The sequence below is a fragment of the Cricetulus griseus genome (genome assembly GCF_003668045.3).
Source record: "Cricetulus griseus strain 17A/GY chromosome 1 unlocalized genomic scaffold, alternate assembly CriGri-PICRH-1.0 chr1_0, whole genome shotgun sequence".
NCBI lineage: Eukaryota > Metazoa > Chordata > Mammalia > Rodentia > Cricetidae > Cricetulus > Cricetulus griseus.
In genome coordinates this window covers 168354511-168376606 of record NW_023276806.1, presented here as the reverse complement: position 1 = coordinate 168376606, position 22096 = coordinate 168354511, and the positions used below count along the sequence as shown (strand labels likewise).

The window sequence follows — 22096 nt, the reverse complement described above, 5'->3', positions numbered from 1 at the left end:
CTATAGATTGTTTTTAGGAAGATTGCCATTTTTACTATGTTGGATCCACCTATCCAAGAGCATGGGAGAACTTTAAATGTTTTGATATCTTTCAGTTTCTATCTTCAAAGACTTAAAGTACTTATCATACAGGTCTTTCCCTTGTGTGGGTAGAGTTACCCCAAGATACTTTGTTATTTGTGGCTATTGTAAAGGGTGATATTTCTGTGATTTCTTTCTTGGCCTGTTGATCATTTGTATATATGAGAACTACTACCTATTTTTTGAGTTAATACTGTATCCTGCAACATTACTGAAGGTGTTTATCAGCTGTAGGAATTGTTTGATAGAATTTTTAGGATCACTTATGCATACTATCATATGATCTACACATAGCAGAAGTTTGATTTCTTCCATTCCAATTTGTATTCCTTTTATCTCCCTTTATTGTCTTAATGCCCTATCTATAATTTTGAGTACTGCTATTGGAATACCAATATAAGGAGAATTTCTACATAGAGTACTGTTATAGTCCTGCTAGTGTAGCACTCCTACAAATATAGAGAGATCTATTATGTAGTGTACTACTGTCATGGTCCTGCTAGTGTAGTACTCCCAGGACAGAAAAAATGAGATGGTTTGACAGGTGCTTTAAAGATCATTTTTTGTTGTTTTCTGTTGTTGTTGTTTTGGTTTGGTTTGGTTTTTCACTTACAATGTCACTGTAAATTCATGCCAGGCCTGACAGCACCAGTGTTCTCCTTAACCACTAGTCAGATGGCCCAGTGTCTTTCCCTAGTTGTCATCATCTCATTTGAACCATTTCCCTTACAATAAGATCACTAATTTGAGGATAGCTGGTGTTCAGCAACCTGTGATCTTTCCTTGAGTAAATCTGCATTGACATGTAGAGGGAGACTTTTCTCCATCTAGTCTGGGTCCTACTGGAACATTCCCCATTGGGTCCCCACAGCCATTTATAAAATAACCATTCTGATGCTTAATATCTATTTATAATTGCTTAGCCAATGACTTAGGCTACTTATTGGCTCACCCTCTCTTATAAATTAACCCATTTCTATTAATCTGTGTATCATCCCATGGCTTTGGCTTACCTCTGATGCCCTGGCATCTTGCCTCCCTGGTGGCTATATGGCATCTCTTTGATCCCACCTATTACCTCTCTCTATCCCTGTTCTGATTTCCTGCCTGGCTTTACTCTGTTAAGCCATTGGCTGAAAGAGCTTTAGTCATCAATCAATAAGAGAATCACATAGTCACAGCACACAAAAGGACATCCCCATCATTGCCACTAAGAAAATAATTTTTAAAAATGTGCCTAAATTTTGTCCAGAGTTTTTTGTTGAACTGCAATTCATTTTTTAAAGGGAAGTCATCAAAATTTTTATCATCTGTCTTGAACCAGACAGTCACTCTAAATGTAGAAGTCAATGGGAGTTTATTGAATTTCTGATATGATTAACAAGTACTTAATATTAGCAGCTTAAATGTGTTGCAAATATTTGCAATATCTTATTTTCATAACTTTTCCAGAAATATCAAAGCAATTGGCCCTCATGTCAACTCTTTCATTTCAAAGTCTGACTAACAATCTCTTATTTCCTTTCCTTGCTGTGTCTCCAGAACTATAGCATTGTTTCTGGGCTACTGTTTTCTAATCTTATCATTCTAAGATATGGGAAAGATGAACACTAAAGGTTTCAGTGAGATTCTCTCTCATGCCCTCTCGCTGTCTCTCTCCAATAATGCTTTATTTGAGAATATTCACATTTAAATAATTTATTTGAAAAAACAAAATTTGTATGCTTATTATTCACAACATAATGCTTTAAAACATGTCTTCCTGGTAGAATCAAAATATTAATTTTATCATTATGTACAGTAACCATTTTACTTATTATTTTGTCATGAGTGCAGCTAAAAATCTCTCAGAGATGTTTAGTAGATTGTTATTTGCAATAATCACCACAAAATTTGATAGATTTCTTAAACTTACTTCTCACTGCCCAATGGCAACCATTAAACTCAATATAACTGTGAGATAGATATTTGTATGTTAAGAATACATAATAGGAAATCCCATAAAATACTTAACTGGGTATAGTTGTCCCATTTCTATGATATCAGAATACCATAAACTTGATTCTGTTTCTTAAGACTAATGCTCACTTAAAAGTGTGTTGTTACCTAGTCTACCAATAGTCACTGTGTCTTAGTCCCACATTTTTAGTAGTCATTCAAAAACCAAGGCAGATTGAATTTGTGTAAATGGAAAACTCTGATAATATCCCCTTAGAATATAATCTTCCTGATTTTCAAAATGTTTGACATTTTACAGCTTTCACAATGCTAATCATTGTTCTGGTGATCCTTGTTTGTAAAGAATCACAGAAGTTTATTCTAAGATATATTAGATAAGATAACTCAATTAAATAAAATTCATATTATTGTATCTTAAATGTACAGCACTTATATAATTAATATAACTTCATGGAATAAAGAATAAGGTTGGGAACTAGCTACATGGAACAGATATGATTCAGGATGAAGAGAAAGGTGTTACAAAGCAGAAATTTTGTAGTTGAAGTATGAACTAAATAACTTTTTTCCCATTTAAAGAGTTGTGTTGAAGAATAATTACATTTGAATTGACATACTATACAGTCTTAATTCATTCTTACAAATTTCTCTTCTATGTCCACCCAAAATACTTCTGAAATTTGGAAAATAAAAAATTAAGGCAAACCTTATCGTACATGTAGTACTTAAGGACAGTTGGTTCTAATGTGTTTAAATATTGTAGTTTAAATAACAAATTAATAGAAATTATGATTTGCATGGCAGCTAAGAAACTGATACCTCTTGGTTACTTCTAGACTTAGCTGACAGTCAGTAATGAACAAATATGCAGAACAATATTTACCTTATTTTTAGTGTACTCAAATATCAGTTCTTTCCTTAAGCAAAGTGTGTGGATGAACACGCCCCCCCACATCAATGTTTTATAACGTGTGCCTTAACCAGAGGCACAGCCTCTTACAAAATCAAGTAAAACTTTCCTATAAATGAAAGTCCTCGTGGAGTTTGTGAGTATTTCTGATATATTGTACAATTTCAAGGAAACAAGGTGCAGGTTTACAAGTTATACTTTGTCCTTTCTAATGCCGTTACTTGTGCAGGATGCCTTGGAGAAAGACTGGCCAGTTTTAGATTCCACCGGCTTCCCTTCACAAACACTGCCTCTCTCCAACCAGCTGCCCTGGCCAAAGGTAAAATGTCATGGACGCTGTGGAGTGCTCCATCTTTGCTGCCTTCTGAAGGTTCTGCTACGCTGTGGTGATTAATACTGCGATTTATTGACTCGAAAAACATAATTACTTTTAGAAGCCTTTGACTTCCTCCCCATCCCCAGATGTAATTTTTCATGTAGCTTTTCTTTCATTTGCTCTTTACTTTTTCTTTACTTTGGATTTCTTTCAACGCTTTATTTAACAGTAGCCAGAAAAAAACTGATGCGCCTCAGCTGCATATTTGGCAGTAGACTAAAATCACCAGTTGAAGGCACTTTAAAAATGCAGAAATACTCCCTGAGAGTCGGCAGCTGAGGATCCTCAGCCAGAGGTCGAGGGGCCGCAATATCTGTTATTTATTTGATAATCTTTGAAGTTTTTGTTTTCTGGGACTTCTTAAGCTTTGCAATTAATCATTTTGTATGCATAAGCTATACCAACAAGCATATTCTTCCCCATGTAATAAAAGAATATGTAAGCATGTTCCAGAAGTTTCATTTGCTTATCCTTTTAATTTTGCAATGAATGTCCCTTTTGACACTGCTCAGATTTATACATGTTAGGTAACCATACAAATGCTGTTCAATTTACTTTACATTTATTTACATTTTTAAAATAAGAACGCTCGGACTTTGAAACATGATGAAACTTCCCTTAGTGTGCCAACTCATCCAGCTCAGGCATGGCTATGCAATGAGAAAGAAAATTTGTTTTCATCCGAACACACACAGTTAAGTAGCAGGTAAGCTAAATTACTCTTTTAAGTGGGAATCAACTTTGAAAGACAAAGCCAAAAGTACATATCCCTTACAAATGTAGAGCAATGATAAAAATAGATGGGAATTGAGTGGTTCAGAAGACAAAACACATGGAATGCTAATATGGAAATTCTAGCGTTCAAAATGTGTGGAGGAGATGCACAAAAGCAATGACAAAACTTAGACTTTGGTGAAATAATGCAATCATTGTGCAAATGGATCTTCATGGCTTGACAGGTAGAGAGGAGGTCTAGAGTGAAGATCTCAGTGCCACAGCCCTTTCAGCAAAAGAACTGAAATATGCTCCGTGTAATTGAAATGTAAACATTTTAAATTAATGGAAGACTTTTATTACTTCTCAAGATAAAGCTCCTCTGTGGCTTAAATAGATTTGATTTCCAAGTTGGAGACAACATAAACAGCTTGTAGTTTTTAAGAGAGCTGATGTATTCCTGTCGATTCTGTTACGAAAAACAAAACATGCATTTCTGTTAGCAGATCAGAAAACAGAACTTTGTCCTGGACATCTGAATCAAACACAAGTAGGAAGAGTTTACTGCAATCTGAAAAAGAAGAAAAAATTTCAGAAGAATGGTAAGTCCTCTGTTTTTTACACTAAAGAAAATAAGTAATTGAAGGACTGCTGGAAATCCAAGGCAGCTCTTTCCAGGGATGGGGGGAGGGCATGCAGCACATTCAAAAAGAAACTAATCTTTGAAATAAGTTAGGCTTTCTTAAGTGAGATTACAAATTAATTAAATGTGATATAATTTAAATGTACATTTTCATGCATGTCTATGTTTAAATATGCCTTAGGTATATTAAATTTCTCTTTTCAATAGGGGCTTTAAGGATATTTCTACAGCTCAGCAGATGCTAAAGAGAGCACAGAAAATGAAATCAAAAAAATTAAGGAAAAAATTAGGTAAGCTATGACCTTTGAGCAGTAGCTGTATGTGATATTTACTGTAAATTTTTTAAATGAAGTTTTCTGTTATATTTAATATGAACAGAAATTAATGTACAGATAACTATATCTAAGATAGTAACTATGAAATCCTCAATTTCCAAAGAAAATTATGCAATCACATTTAATGATGTATTTTGCCTTTTTATTTTAAAAATATTCCTTGTTTCATTGGCATTGACACTGACTTTTCTTTGTGCTGTACACTATGGTGATTATGCTATAATTTGTCTCTAAGCTGGTCCACTCGTGGAATGTTGATTCTAAAGCCATCCGCTTTGTATCTCATTCCATTAAGAGCTCTCAAGTTGCTGGGTCAGTCAGCAAACTAAATACATATGTTTGGTGGATATCTGTAGTGATTTCACATAGGATCCCTGGAAAAGAAACACAATTTATTTTTTATGATTTTTGAAGAATTTGGTAAAAATTGGAAGGCACCCTTTTAATGTTTTTCCTATCCGCTTGTGAAACTGTTCAAGAAATCGTTTGTCTTGCTTTGGCCACTTCAACTCATTTTCATATCCAGGCTAAATATAAAGATGTCAGGCAAGAAATAGCAAATGGCTATGATCTTATGTCTTTTCTTAAAACTCTTTAAAATTATCTACATATTGAGTTTAACTTCTATTTTTATAATCTCATGAATTCATGTGTGTAATATAAGGCACATGACTCTTTTAATGAGCACTTTTGTTATAAGTAACCAAGAAGAAAAACTATTCTTGTAGCTCATAAATTACCTATTTATTTGTGTATTTATTGAAATCCTAGTTATATATGTATATGTTTAAAAATGTAAATTAAAATAGCAAAAATACCTTATTTCTAATAAATCAAATACTTGCCCTATCAATCACTAGCCATTGATAAATTCATAGTAATTCATTTTTTGGTTTTTAAACATGTAATTTTTCTGTGTTGGTGTGTTATTAGTTATTTTAATTTCTATGTTCTATCCTTTGGAGATAACTATAATTTTGTACCACATTTGTCAGATACAAAACACTGAACATTTAAACATATTAAAATGAGTTTAAGTGAGTGCCGTGTGTTCCCTTTGTCTCTACCTGCTGGGCACTGATTTTGCAAACCCCTGCGAAGTTCATATGCTATGAACTGACCCATGCTATGACTGCTTCAGTGAAATAGTAACTCCAAAGCTCAAGAGTGTTGAAGCTCAGTCTGGGCATGTGGAATACAATACAGTAGATAAGGTAGTTCAGTAAACTTCTTTATTGCTTTTATCTATTTCTCTGTCCCTCTACAAAGGAGCTGTTTTAATAATAATAATAATAATAATAATAATAATAATAATAATAATAATAATACAAAAATTCAAAGGCAAAATGGGTTGAGAAGTGACCCAGTCAGTATTCAACAGGAAATTGCGCATTTCTCTTTTAGAAGTTTTGCTAGATCTTTGAAAAGAAGTAATATCATGTTTGCCTCTTGTGGAGAGATCTGAGAAAATGTTTATGTCACCAGAACTTTTATGATTCTGCCACTGGAAATGTCTTTCTTCCTGCTGTTATCATCAAAACTTTGCTTGTTTGGTTGAAGAAGATTTGATAAGTCAACATATTAGATACGTGTCATCAAGCAATATCTGCATAGGTGTAACTTTTTCTTTCTATTTCACTTGTTTATTATAAATTAATTATATATATCACAACTATATATAATTAAACGAAAAGGAAATTTCTCTTTGTCAGTCACCAGGGGGCGTGATAGGGTCAAATATGAGAAGGGAAAACCCACAGTCAAACTTTATAGCTCCATTTTAACTTACTGCTTTGGCAGTCGTGAATCGGCAGGATGTATCAGGCCAAGGTTGTTATCTACAATTGGGACTTTTTAAATGAAAATCATTGACTGATTACAGAATCCCAAGAGACTCTTTACCACTGAGTGAAAAATTTCAATCTCTGCTTCATGTTTGTTGCTTTTTTTTTTACATCAACATATATTAATGACACAAAATCAATTTGACTTTAAAACCATGCCTAAGTACAGAGTTTAATTATGATTATCTTATGGTTCTCATGACTTTACTCCCTCCACACAGTAGACATACCCTTTGGAATAAGAGTGGGTTAAAAACGAGAAAGAAAAAAAATGGGGGACAGTCTTGAGTGATCACATTTTATTTAACTTATATTAAGTCCATGGTCTAGTACTTACACCATTATTATGTGTGAATAAATTATTTAAGAGTCTGTACGATGGCTTTTCTTTTAGAGATTAAAATTTAATTTGAAATCCTGTTGCCTTTCCAATTTTCAGAATTCACCTGGTGATGCGTCATTAACTTACTTACATATGACCATGATTTGAAATTTTTATCCACTAATGTTCGAAAGCAATACTTACTAGATTTAAGGACTGCTAACACTGTAATGTTTCCTAGGAAAAATGGAAATGTTAATGGAGTTACTCAGCACATCTTACATGGAAACCCTGCCAGCATGAAAATTTGAGGCCATGAGAGGGCAGCATTGTCCACAAAGTGCTGTGAGATGCACTAGTTCTGTTGTCTAAGGAGAGCACGGTGGTGTGTGTCTGTGTGTGTGTGTGTGTGTGTGTGTGTGTGTGTGTGTGTGTGTGTGTGTGTGTGTCAGGGTTCGCTAATTACATGGAGTCAACACTATTGTCTGTTCTAACAAAGCAGTCATCCTCAAGGAAGCTGAGCATACACACCGAATACCTAAGAGTTAAATATCAGTTATGAAAAATATAAAATAAGCTGGACCAGAGAAAGCACTTAATATTTCCTGTGTATTGTTTACGTTTATTAGCCAAGGAATATGAACCAACAGTACTCATTTAATGTGAAAATGAAAACATGGCAAGTGCAGTGATTTGCAAAAGTAGGGGTTAATGAAACAAATTACTGATAGAAGAAAACTGCTGAAGAAACTGATTAATCACAAAACACAGTTGAGGAAGAGGAAGGACAGCTGTGAGGGAGGACCCAGTGCTGATGACATCTGCTGGCATAAATAAAGCCAGCTGCTTTAAGGAGCAGCAGGACCCAGTCAGTGTCCTGGGTAGCTCAGTTCACAGGCCTTCAACCCAGGTCTGGTTTGTTTCCTCCTATTATTTTGATGTAAAGCATCATTTGCATAGGAAAAATTAAGAGAAGCAGAAGAGGGAAGAATGGGAAGATGATGGTGGAATTGCTTGACAGTCTGGAGAGGAAGTTTAAAATTGTGTGACGTTCTCTTTATCATGGTTTACTCAGCTTATGTTTGGATTTGTGGTGGTTGTTGTTTTTCTTAGTAAGCAACTGTTTTTTCCCTCATGATTGACATCAGCTAGAAACAAAAGTGACTAGTCCTGTTTGGCTCATCGTCTGTTTGTTTCTTCTGTTGTCCTACTGAAGGAGGCACAAACGTAATTTCAGAATTTGGCGAGCAGAATTGGAGTTCTCATACACTGAGGGAAGTTTAAGATGCAGCACTACAATGAAGAGCATCCTATGGAAAGTGAGAGTTCCTGCTCTATTGAAAACATGCAGGGTCAATAACCCCAGGAAGGGGAGTGGGTGGCTAGTTTTGATGCCTAGCACTCCTTAGAAGCTCTAAGTAGAGGTATTTGGATGCACAGAAGCTCGAAAAACACAAGGGTAGAAGATGGAGAATGTAGACGTAATATTTTTCTCTGTATTTATCAAATTTATGCATGTTGAATTTTAGTTTTTGTAATTAGAGGAAAGAAAAAATAAGATGAAACAAAATAGGTTAATTTATTTTTGAAGGAAGGATGACTGGGATGGATAAAAGTGGTTCATCAGCTCTTTTAACACCTAATAGTATCAAGCATTTGATTGTAGTTCAGAAGGTATTTGTTGGTTTTATTTCCCGGAAAAATAGCTTAAGCCAGTTTGTATCATTGAATCCTATCCAAGAATTAGGTAATGTAGAAAATTAAGAAAGGTTCATTTTGTGCATTTGAAGCTGTTCACAGGTTGTGTGAAAGGAGTTTCCACAATGATAGTATAACTACTGAATTTTTAAGTAAAATGGATCAAGAATGATCAATATTGATGAAAGTTCATCAAACTGAGATTTGCTTCAGATTTATTTTATTTACCTCAAAGAATTCTAGAAAGAATCAATAAGAATATTAGTCAAACACTAATTTTTTGTGCTTCCAAAAGCAATAATATAATTCACTTTGAATTGTAAGCAGTCTATTTTGCATTAAATACCCAGAATCTGCTAATTTGTACCACCTAACTCAACAGTAAATTACCTGAAAGTTACTGAGACACATTTTTTTTTTGTTTTGTTCGAGACAGTGTTTCCTCTGTGTAGCTTTAGAGCCTATCCTGGCACTGGCTCTGGAGACCAGGCAGGCCTTGAACTCACAGAGATTCGCCTGCCTCTGCCTCCTGAGTGCTGGGGAAAAGGCATGCACCAACAAAGCCTGGCCTGAGAAACATTTAAATGTATATATTTACTGTTTTGTGAGTCTTTAATCAATTATGGATTTATATATGAGAAATTAAATTAGTACATAATATACATGTATATGCAAATAAAATTATTACTAATGAGGTTCAAGAGGGCCAAGGTCCAGCCCAAGCCATACTTAGCAGTGTTTTCTATATGGTGTTGGCTTTAGAGACATGATGCATGCAAATGTAGAGGAAAGATAGATTCCCACTTCATGTTTTCAGAGAGCTGATACGAACAGGCAGCATGTGACAGAGGAGTTTCTATGTGAAGGGCCAGTGAGGGCAAAAGACCATCCTGTGAGCATATGAAAGTGAAATCTAGACTTCAATGAATACCCCAAGATATTAGTTGTGGGCTGTCTACCAAGGAGTGCTGAATATAGGGAGTGGGGCCAGCCAGAGAGAGATGGGTGTTGTAGGAAGCAATCTAAGGGAAAGAGCACCTAGCCCTTTAACCTTAAAGTACTGGACATGAGACACAGAGCTAGAGGATTTGGTCTTTGCCTATCTGGGGTCCAGTCTTGCTTTATCCAGTATTTCCTTGCTGTGTCTCCATTCCTCCTTCATGGAATGGTAATACATATTCTATGCCATTGTCTGATGGAAGTATGTAATGTGCAATTTTGTTTTTACAAGAGGTTACAACTAAGAGATTGCCTTCAGTTAATGGAAGAGACTTAGATGTTCAGGCAGTGCTAAGACTGTGAAAACATTTCAAGTTGAATTTATGAAATTCACCTTATGTTATGGCCATAAGACTAGAGCCAGAGAGCTGAATGTAGTGGTTCGAATTAGAACTGTCCCCCATAGTCTAAAGCATTTGAACACTTGGTCCCCAGTTGGTAACACTGCTTGGGGGAGGTTTAGGAGGTGGAGGAAGCAGGTGGGGCAGGGTGTCATTTAAAAAACTTTGCCTGCTTTCAGTTTGCTCTGTCTGCTTTGTGCATTTGGTGCAAGATGTGAGCTCTCAGCATCCTGGTCTTCAATGGCCATGGCTGCTGTTTGGTGCCCTTAACTCTACTCAGCCATCACGTACTCTTATGCCTCAGGAACCATAGGCTAAAATAAAGTCTCTCTTTTTATGTTGGCTTTTGTACTAGGTGTTTTATTACAACAGGGTAAAAGTAACTGATACAGTCGTTCAGTTTGAAGAATGCTGTCTTTCATGCAGCAAGCCCTGAGGTCAGCCCCTAGCAGCTCACAAAAATTGGGCATGGTGGTACATGGTTGAAATCCCCTCAGAAGGGAGAGGTTTATGTTAAAGGCTATCCTAAGTTTGAGACCCGCCTACCTAGGCTGTTTAAGGCCCTGTCTTTTCTTTTAAAGACACAAAACTACATTTAATGATATTTCATGTAAGAAGAACAGTATTAAGGTAGTGAATTGTTGGGTAATATTCATTTCAGATGTGTGACTTTTTCTTTAACTCCGTGAAGCTGTGTTACTGTGCCTGTCTAAAACACATGGTGGCACTAATAAAGAGCAGAATGGCCAGAGTATGGATAGGTGGGGCTGGCAGGCAGAGAGGATAAATGGAGAAGTAAGGAAGAGGAGGAGCAAGAGAACTAGAAGAGGAGAATGCCAGGAGCCAGCCACTCAGCCACCCAGCTCCCCAGTCAACCATGGAGTAAGAAGGAAAGTAAGATATACAGAAGTAAGAAAGATAAAAGCCTGGAGGGAAAAGGTAGACGGATTGATTCCAGTTAAGAAAGCCTGGCTAGCAACAAGCCAAGCTAAGGTCAGATACTCATAACTAAGAATAGGCCTCTGTGTGTGATTTACTTGGGAGCTGAGCCCCTCAAAAAGGCAAAAGAGTAAAAGCACATCAAACAATAGTGAATCAAAACTGAGACTGTAGAAACTGAGAAAGGATCACACAAGAGATAGATATTGTCATAGAAACTTTATGAATTCACTCAAAGTGTGTTACCTTAAAGAGAATGATTACAAAGCATAACACACAAAAGCAAATGCATGAATGAATTTGATTTTTATACCTGAAAAACTCTTTAGATATATTTAAAGGTATATTTTTTCTTTACACTGGCAAAGCATGCTAGGAGAGAGAAAGAACTTTTAAATAACAATTATCACAGACAAGTATGCTTGATGAGAAAAACTGACTTTAAAAGTGAGCAATGTTGGATCCACCTATCTATTCTCTCCACAGCCTACCTTATTCTATGAATGATTAAAGGTATTTTCCAGTAATTTAATCATTTAGAAATGTTGCCATTACTTTGCTGACTTACATTTGCTTTTATTGAGTGCCTACGCTTAATGTGAGCTTGTCAAATCTCACAGTCCAAGTCAATGTTGGATAGATCAGACAGAGTGAAAAACCAGTTTGCTCACATCCATACAACTAGTAAAAGGTGGGCCTGGGATTTGGCCCAAGGTACAATGTACACAAAATGATGCACAAGCTATTCTCTGTACAGTATTCCTTTTTTTTCTGGCTTCCCAACTTGACTATGTATTTCCTAAGCCCGACACCTATTCATGGTGTTATTTCCAGGGACTATTAGTTCCATTTATCTTTTTCCATGTTAAATCACCATATTTCTTTCTTCTTATCATTCCCTTTCTAATTGAAATAAATTTTTAAATCAGTTTAAGGTGATGCAATCAAAGTGTTTTGAAACTAAAAGGATATTTATAATGTAGTAGTGCTCCACATATTCTCTTGGGAAATAAAAATTATTTTAATGAGTAAATTTTGTCAGACATGCATTGTAAATGGCTCATGTGTGCTAAAAGCTTGGCTCTGGATAACGGTATGAAGGAAGTGCTCTTGATACCCCTGCTTCACCTATAAATTCATACAGAGGGAGTACCATCTTTTCCAAGAAAGTTCCAAATAAGGCACTGACTCATGCCTTTGTCCACAATATTTTTTTCACTGGAGTAAAAGCTAGCCGATGATGGATCCATCCATCCATTTCCTATATTCATTTGCCAAGAACATAATTATTTGGAATTACGTTTGTTTGTATCTTTTGTTGAGTGCCTACAGGCACATGAGCATGAACCATTTCCCACCATTTCACCTTTGTATGGAAAGTCACTATTGTTCAGGTTGGAAAGAGACAGATTGGAAGAACAGTGTGTTCACATTCATACAACTAGTAAAAGTTGGAACCGATAGCTAACCCAGTTACATACAATTGTAATGCTATCCTTCTGAAAACAACAGAGATCAATAAGGAAGGAAGCAAGAAGAAAGAAGACTAAGAAAGTTGAAAGGTGATCATGACAAACCACAGCAATGTGCCACAGTTTGTAATATAAACTCATGGAATTATACTTTACGTTTCTTTTGAGATGTCACAAGATACGTGCATGGATTATATAGTTTATCTGTGCTATGGGGTGTCTGTACATTTACTATCATTGCTAATTCCTAGTGAGTTTTTGTAGGAACTTGAATGATTATAGGGCACAGGTATCTCAGAAGGGAGCCAAGCATTGACTAGTAGTTTCTGTAGACGTGATCAATATAGTGTTTGTGAAACACAAAAATGAGCTTTAATGGGGGCTCAGTTACTGCTAGAAGACTACTGAGAATTCCAGATTACTCATCACATAGCATCCTTTCACAGATGCTTTTTTCTTTCGCCTCTTAATGTACAGTCCGGAACTTACGACTTTGTCATTAAACTATGCATGTGTCTTTGATGTTTAAAATCATGCCTTTTTTGTTTGATGTATTTAAGTCTGTTACACTAGATGGTAATCAAGGATTCTTACTCTCCTAGACTTTTTTTTTCAAATAGGAAAAGAGTGTAAAACAAATGGGTGCCATCCTAAAAAGATGGTTTTTAAGGAACCATGCTAAAAGTACGCAATTTCCCGCCAGCTTTCATCCCCTGGTGCTTATATCACTGCTTCCTCAGTCTTTAGGCAAAACCTCTAAATGCTGCAGGGCCAAATCCCATTTTCACATTCCATAAAATCATTTATTAATAAGAAATTCTAAGACCCTACATTCACAGTGACTCCCTTTTGATATGATAGATTAATACTATTTGTAATTTTAAAACAGAAAAATTCATAAAATTTCTGTGTTCTTAATACATTAGTATAGAAGTGAAATCACCATGTTTTCACATGAAATCAATACTTTTTAGTAATCTGTTTTCTTCCTGTCTTGCTTCCATCTCACATACATGTTCTATGTCTTGTTTCCATCTTATGTGTTCTCTGTATAGTTTAGCGAGGATATAGTAAGCATGTTTTCTTTGCTGTTAATTAAAAGATCTTACTAGTCTGAGGGAAAATACTAGGAAAGGAATTAACATAATCGTAGCATGACTCTCAAATAAAAAGATGATGCCAACTGACAAAAGTATATATGCCCAAAATTTCACAATATTATAAACATTTCTGTCACTTACTAAAGGAGGACCATATATTTGATCATATGACTAAGAATATACAAAATGTTGGTCACTTTTTTTTTTTTACATCATCAAGTCTAAGAAGGCATTGGCAGTTTCACAGAGACCCAATGGAATGTGTGTAATTATTAATACCAGCATCAAGAAAACACATGGTTATATTAGAGGAGTAACCAAGAAGTGGTTTTTCTTTCTTCTTCTCCTTTTTCATTAGAACCCTCTGTTCGACTAGCAATATTCAGAAAACACAAAAGTGACATTTCTGTTACTAAGTCATCAAAGAGGACACAGCTCAAGAGAGATGATTACTTTGAAGGTAAGTGTTAATGAGAGACACATAAAGATTAAAAAGATCTTTAAGGATTAAAAAAAATGCTACAATGTTTTTAGCCCTCATAAGACCTAAAATATACATATCAACACATAAAGTACACATATATATGTATGTATGTGTGTGTATGTAAAATTGACTTGAAGAAGAAGTAAATATATTTATCAAAATAAAAACCCTATTTACATTGCTGATATCTTAGGATTTTTTTCATTTGTGTCAGTGACTGTCTAGATTTTAAATGTCTTCCATTTTTGTATAAATAACCATGTAATATTGCATCATCAGTTTTAATATTGATATAAAATGTTTACAGGTACAATTGCATTGGCCTCAATTAGTGAGATTGATCACATGATATTCCAATATACCTATAGTTAGTATGTTCAAATTTTTAACAGTAAGAATTATACTCTGTTATTTAAAATATTTCCAATAGTGAAGGCTTTCTCAGTTTTAGAATTTAAACTTTTCACATCTAGTCAACAGGTTACATTTCTGATTTCATCATACCAAAGAATTATAGACTTGCATTATTAAACAGAACCACAATGTAATTTATCAGCTTTATAACTAATTGTAATACTAACATTTTTATAATTTATTCTAACTGTAATTCCCAATAAGTATTTATAACAGGAAAAAAGGCATATTTTTTTAATGGAAAGTAACTGTTGTCTTCAGTATCTTAATATGCTTGCATCATTAATAGCCTGATTAAGAATGGGTTCATTGTGATTTGCAATTCATTATGATTTGGAAGTCACTGAATTATTGTGATATAGAGAGACATATTAAATTGTGTATGGTGAGAAGTATGACATCTGCAGCTTTCTTGAAAGTCTATAACAACAAAATACTTACTTAAAAAGATATGTAAAGCATGTGTGGCAGTTTATTGAGTTTACTGCATGAATAGATTACCACATGTATATATGTGTGTGGTATGTGTATCCTATTGTTTTAATATTTTCAATTTTTCATAGTAAAGACAATTTCAGAATGTAGTGTCCATTAAGGGCATCAACTCAGTATTGGGGCTGGAGAGATGGCTCATTGGTTAAGAGCAGTGGCTACTCTTTTTATGCAATAGTCTTTATTTTTTTATCATTTTTCAATTTAAATTAAAAAACAATCTTATTTTACAAACCAATCCAAGTTCCCTCTCCCTCCCATCTGAATTCAAGTCTCATCATCTACCTGGAAACTTAGAATTATCTGTGACTCCAGTCCTAGGTTTTCAAACCCTCTTGTAGTGTCCTCAGGCACCAGGCACACATGAGGTACATGCAAACAAAAATATCCATTCACATAAAATTAAAAATAAAAACCTCAATATTTTAGGAAATATTTTAATAGAATTAAATTTTATTTCCAAAAATAAAATAACCCTGAACTTTCAAACAGCATTCTTTTTCTTATTATTATGTTAACTACTAGTGCACTATTTTTATAAGTAATAATAACAATTGTGATAAAATTAGTATCAACTCCATAGATAACTTTTGTTAAATAAAGACATCCTTACTATAAAAGTCTGTCTCTTTTTTTCTTACCTACAAAAAAAGAAACATTTATTTTGGATGACTTGGACTTTCATAAAGTAGAGCTCTATCCTAAAATGTTCTAGTGTATTCTCACTTTCTTCTTAGATTGCATGTAAACAGCAGCATATTTTTCTAACTATGAACCAATATAAAACAGGCTAAGAAAATTCACAACAGAGACAGAAAATGTTTTATAGAACACAGTATTTGCACATAAGCTTTATCAGAAAAAATTGTTTTTTGTTTTCTTTCTCCCATGCGAAATGTGTTTGTTTTGGTGTTTTGTTTTGCAATCCTCCTAAATACTGGAATTTTCTTTAGTATATCAAATGAGTATTGTGTATATAGAGATTTCCTACCTAGTGGGTAATAGTTATTGTGGTTATTTTAAGTCGTTTGATTTCAAGAAATGGGCGTCACAATAATGGTTCTACATGAAAAAAATTCCAGTTAATATATTAACATTTGTCTTTTTTTGTTTTAAAAGAAGTGTAAAATGTAGAATGTGTGTGGTTTTCCTGGTTGAATCCCATGCCGTGTTAAGTGCTACTCTGAACTCAACCTGCACCTAGGCACATATTCAGTGATTCAAAGGAAAGCCTAATTTAGCTGACCAACTGCAGCTGCCATGTCATTGCTGTATTTTGAAACAAATTCTTCTGAGATACAGCTTGTATGTTATATACTATCCTTTTAAGACTATAATTCAATTAATCTTACCATTACATAACCAGCATTACCTTCCAGTTTTAGAACATTAGAACTTATTTTCCCTTAAGAAAAAATGAAATAAAATTAATAGTGAGAATTTGAACCCCCCATCAATGGGGAAATAAAAATTAAATTTGCTATACATTTAGATTAAATAACTCCACATGGAATAGTATCTCAGAACTATGGTATGCCAGCATTGTTTTTTTTTAATTTTTTTATTTTCCTCAAATTAGATCATAGTATTATTTGAGTATTGATTCTATGATTCTAATTTACTTTATAGTAACATTGTATGAGTTATAGGAAAACATTCTTTTTCAATTTTGTAGTCATGACCATGTGAAATGTCAGGATTCTTGTAAGTTGTATTAAATGCTTTGATTATTACTATGGCCTTTTTTTCTGGATGTCAAATGACAAAAAAAGATGTCCAAGTGAGAAATATGGTTATACCTGAAGAATATGTGATATGGAATTAATTATATTAAACAGTAAAACATATAAACATTTAGCATTCATCAGTCCATGTTTATAAAATACCTATTTATATAGCTTGCCATGTTTATGAAGTGTAGAAAATGTTTTTATCTTAAACCTAGGCTAGGTTGTGACAAAGTATATGCCATGTGTCAGATATTATTCGCTTCTTCCTATAGGACTGACAGCCTAAAGATTATAGAGATCTATTGTGGGTTTCCTTGCTTGCTTGCTTGCTTGCTTGTTAAGAACCTATCTTAGTTTACTACTGTTACCACATATAATTTTCACTTGGGTTTAAATATCTAATCTTGCCTTGAAAGTCAAAACTCTACATCCCCTTGAAAGTCTCTGAAAACAATTTTGTTTTTTTTTTAAGTTATCTGTTAAGAATCCTGAAACCACTTTCAGTATTTGTCACTGACCTAAGAAGAAACTGAGTTGTAGTGTTATATGTGCATGCCACAATTTGTCTAACACAGCCTAAATCTTTTTTAAAAACTAGCAGTTTCAACTATATGCTTAATTTTCTATAAATAAAAGTAAGTCAAATCATGTATATTTAAATATTTATAGTATAGCATTCATTAAACTGTTTTACAAAAGAGATTTTTAGGTTCAATCAGTAGAAAATGGCACATGGATGCTCATGTCACTATCATGGATAGTCCCTATTGTAAGGTACTTTATTCTTTTTCATATTATATTTATTGATAACTCATGATTATAAATATTATAAGGAGAAATGTGGTATTTTGTACATGTATACCACATGGTATGATTCAATTTAGCTAATTAATATGTATATTACGTCAACTGCCTATAATTTTATAGTGAATCATTTAAAGTATAACATTAACTATTCCAACGCAAAAAATGCTTCCTTATCTTTATAGTATCTTTGATGTACGGTGAAACTCAACACCTAAGTTTCCTGTTTAGGTTTTGATCAGCAACTTCTCATTCCCTTCACTTTCCCTACCTTGAGTTCTGGTAACTGTTATTCTACTCTCTATGTTCATAATCTCTGCATTACTAGATTCCACATATATGATACATGATATGCCATTTGTCTTTTTTATACTATGTTACTTACACTACTTTCCTTCAAATTCATTTATGTTGTCACAATAATGGGATTCCTTTCACCTTCCTTAAGACGGAACAATATTTCTTCATGTATGTATACTATATTTTCTTTACCCATTCATGTTTTAACAAACACTGCAGTTATTTACATATTTTGTGACTATGAATAATGCAATAACCACAGACTTTCAGATAACTCTAACATACTGTCTTCATTCCTCTGGATAATTGTGAAGTGGTGAAATTGCTAGATCCATGGTACTTCCACGTTCAGTTTTCTGAGGGATTTCCATAGTGTTTTAAACAATAGGTTGTATTAATTTATATTCTTCTAACCATGTACATTTGTTCCCTTTTCTCAACATGATGACTTTTTATCTTCTGTGTTTGTAATAATATCCATCTGACTAAAGTAGATAATATTTCATTGTGATTTTCATTGTCCATATGTTAATGATGATACATAGATAGAAAGGTAGATGATAGATAGATAGATAGATTATATATATTTTAAACCACTCCCGGCATCATTTTCTTCCAGTTTCCTCCCTATTTTTGTGGTCTAGTTTCAATTTATAAAAGAAACTATCCAGTCTGCATTGCATATGCTTGGGACTTATGTGCAAAAATGAGACTATCCATATATGTTTGGGTTTGCTTCTGAGTTTTGTGTCCCCCTTCATTGGCTCATGTGTCTGTCTCCATGCCAGTATTATGCTGTTCTGATGACAATTGTTTCCTAATGAGTTTGGAAATCAGGGAAATTGATGCCTTAGGCTTTACTCTCTAAGCTCATGATAGTTTTAGCTCTTTTGTGGTCCCATGCAAATTTAATAATTTTATTCCATTTATGTGAAAAATAACCTTGGAATTTTGATACAATTACATCGAATCTATCCAAAAGTCTTGCATGAAGATGTTAGCAAATAATATCTTCCAGCCCTTTAGCCTGGAAGAGCTTTCCATTTTCTCAATTTTTCTTCAGTTGGCAGCTTGTTTCTTGTGTGTTTGATATTATTCAGTATAGTGTTCTATTTCACTTCTGTAATTACATTTTCATATTAGGATTTTATTGTTGTTGCTTTTGCATTTAAGTTGTTGATTTAACTTCATTTTTGAGTCTTATAAATACATACATTTTATAAATATATGGAAACACTACTCACTTTTTGCATCCTGCTGCTCTACTGAATTCATTGATCAAATATACCAGGAAGCTTTTGTTAGTATAGTAGATAAGACTAAGATGTCAACAAATAGAGACAGTTTCACTTTTTTTCATATTAGAATGCCTTTCTATCTTGGGCTTGCCTGATTCCTCCAGATAGAACTACTAGTTCTCTATAACCTGACTTGTCATCTTTTTATTCTAATACCTTTTGGAAAAACTTTCAATTTTTCACTATTGAAAATGAATTTCGCTCATTTCATTAGTATGCTGTTTCACATTTATTGAGTTTCATGTATCACAACATTTGTACAACACAGATAAATACCATTTGATCATAACTGCTTTAATCTCAGCTTTACTAGTTATTGTCTGCATGGTCTCCAGTAAGCTAACTTATGCTAATTTACTATTTTGTGTTAATTTGCATTACGTATTTAGTTTTATCTTTAATTATTTTTAGTCTTTAAGGTTTTTTACTATTTTTTCAATTGTGTGGTTGTGTGTGTGTGTGTGTGTGTGTGTGTGTGTGTGTGTGTGTGTGTGTGTGAAGGTGCTCATAGAGTTAAGGACAAAGTATTGCATTCTGGAGATGGAGTTAGAGGCACCACTGAATCACTCAGCATCGGTGCTAGGAACTGAACTTCAGTCCTTTGTAAGATATGTTTCATCACAGAGTCATTATTTGTGTTCATAAAAATTGATTAAGAACTACACATAGTTGGGTGAGTATTGAGAGTATGATCTGAGATTTTTGTTTGTAAAGAACATAAATGCACATCTTACTTACATAGTAAGTCGTCAAAAATAAAATTATTGGCAACATTAATTAATATCATGAGCTGAATCTCTTTCAGAGATTCCAATTTCATGTATAATAACTGTCCACATTTCCAAGTGAGGAACCAGTGGTTTTGAGTATTTGATAACTGACTTGTCCAATGTCATATAAGGAGTGAGAGCCTAAAAGGGAAGCTGATTTCTCCATAAAACCAAAGTTAGGAAAATCAAAGCATTATGTACATTTTGAGGACCAAGATTTCATGGTAATTCTGAAATGCAAACACTTTAGAGTTCAAATACTGAGGAAAAATAAAAACTTAGTAGGTAATATAAAAAAAACTCTAGGAAACTGATGGTGAATTTCATTTTTAATTCCTGTATCCTTGTTGGCACCAATATAAATGAAGAAGTAGTTTTTTCCATCATTGCAGTGAATATTTGGTGTTTATGCTGTAGTTAACTACTGATATTGGCGTAATGATAACGCTACAGTATTGAGAACCAAACCTACTCTGGTTTCATGATAATGAATGGCAATATTTTACTTCGTACCTGTTCATTTTTAGATACTTAGGGACCTTCACACACAGCCCCAAAGTGAACAATGTATTTTTGCTACATTTATACTCATTTATATTTACACATAAATGAAATTCCTTCCCTACCCTCATCTACTGAACTTCTAAATTTGCTACTTCTAAAGCTAAAGCTAATTTGGAATCCTAGGATTAGCCAGGGGGGAAATGAAGCTGGAAAAAAATGGGTCTAGTCTGACAGCTTTCTGAGGAAGATAGTTTTATGTCTTAGTTCTTCATTCCTGGAACAATTTTACTTGATTTTAAAATCAAGTTTTCTTAAATCCCAGTATGGTGCTGTCATCACAAACATGAATCCTATTTGTCCTCTTGTAAAATAGAAGATTTACAGATACCATATGTTCCTATATGTCATAAATGCTTAAATAGTTTGTATTAAATTTTCAAGTAATGAAGACAGTTGAAAAACTGTAATTTCTATAATTTTTACTTCAGAGCATTCTAATCAAACCATCTTCTTTTGTGGTATTTTTTGTTTTATGATTACAAGCATTTTCTTCTGCTTTCTCATTTTAATGACAGGTTAGAGTACAAAATCATATTATGCAGATTGTTTTAGTGTAGGTTTTGTGTTTCCATATAAAATACTTGCTAATAGTGTGTGGTGTTTATGTATTAAGAGTTAACAGAGATTTGCTAACATTTAGATTGACTAGCATTTACCCACAGGGAATGTGGGAGCAAAGAAAACCTGAAAGCATCCTGCTAAGAGATGCCTTTAGTCTTGTTTTTATGGAGTAAAAGACATTATTAATCAAAGTAGGCACGGATGCAAAGATTTAAAAAATGTGGTTTGTTTGTAAGTAGCTTAGTTTCCTATAATTATTATAATTTGAATTACTATTTTCTTACCTCACTGTGAATATCTTATATCACCTCTGGTATCCCTTGCTGTTATTTGTAGGGCCCTAGGCCATAGAGCTATGAAGAAACATGTACCATTGACTGGATTTAACCTGACTTCCTATGGACAAGAATAGTGTTCACATTCAACATGACATGACAATACTAAACGTGTGCCTTTAAAGTGCTTTATTTTTAAGTTTATGATGAGAAAATAATAGTATCTTTCACCATTAAAAAGTAAATCTTCAGTGAATGGTTTTCTGAGAAAGTAAATCACAAAGAGCCCCTGCCTTAAATATAAATTAAGTTAAAAGATGCTATCACATGTCTTTGAACATGTGGCTGCTTTGTCATATTAGTTGTCCTTGTGCAATCCAGACAACACTTTCACTTAGCTCCCTCTGTTTCCCTCAGAAATAAATCATTTAGGATGACGTTTATCTACCTTGAGACATCATTATGTTGCCCTCATATTCTGGATAATGTTTTATCTACAACATATTATAATATAATAAATATAAAATATTCTCTTTGTTCTTTACTGTCATTTACAGTTTGTATAATGTGTTGTTCCAAGTGTTTTATCTTTGTAACTACTAGAATTCTTATGATAAACTTCTATGCTTCAAGAATAGAAAATCTTCATTATTTTTAGAAAAGATTATGTA

General features: G+C 33.8%; 1 protein-coding gene across 1 annotated transcript in view; it reads left to right on the top strand.

Annotated features, from left to right (window-relative positions):
* Lrriq1 (leucine rich repeats and IQ motif containing 1) overlaps positions 1-22096 on the top strand; it is a 149002-nt gene that overhangs the window by 71619 nt on the left and 55287 nt on the right. Inside the window, exons 19-23 of the mRNA XM_035451376.1 lie at positions 3180-3269; positions 3911-4032; positions 4547-4642; positions 4891-4973; positions 14092-14193. Coding sequence (XP_035307267.1) covers positions 3180-3269; positions 3911-4032; positions 4547-4642; positions 4891-4973; positions 14092-14193 — 493 coding nt within the window. The remainder of the gene's footprint in view (positions 1-3179; positions 3270-3910; positions 4033-4546; positions 4643-4890; positions 4974-14091; positions 14194-22096) is intronic.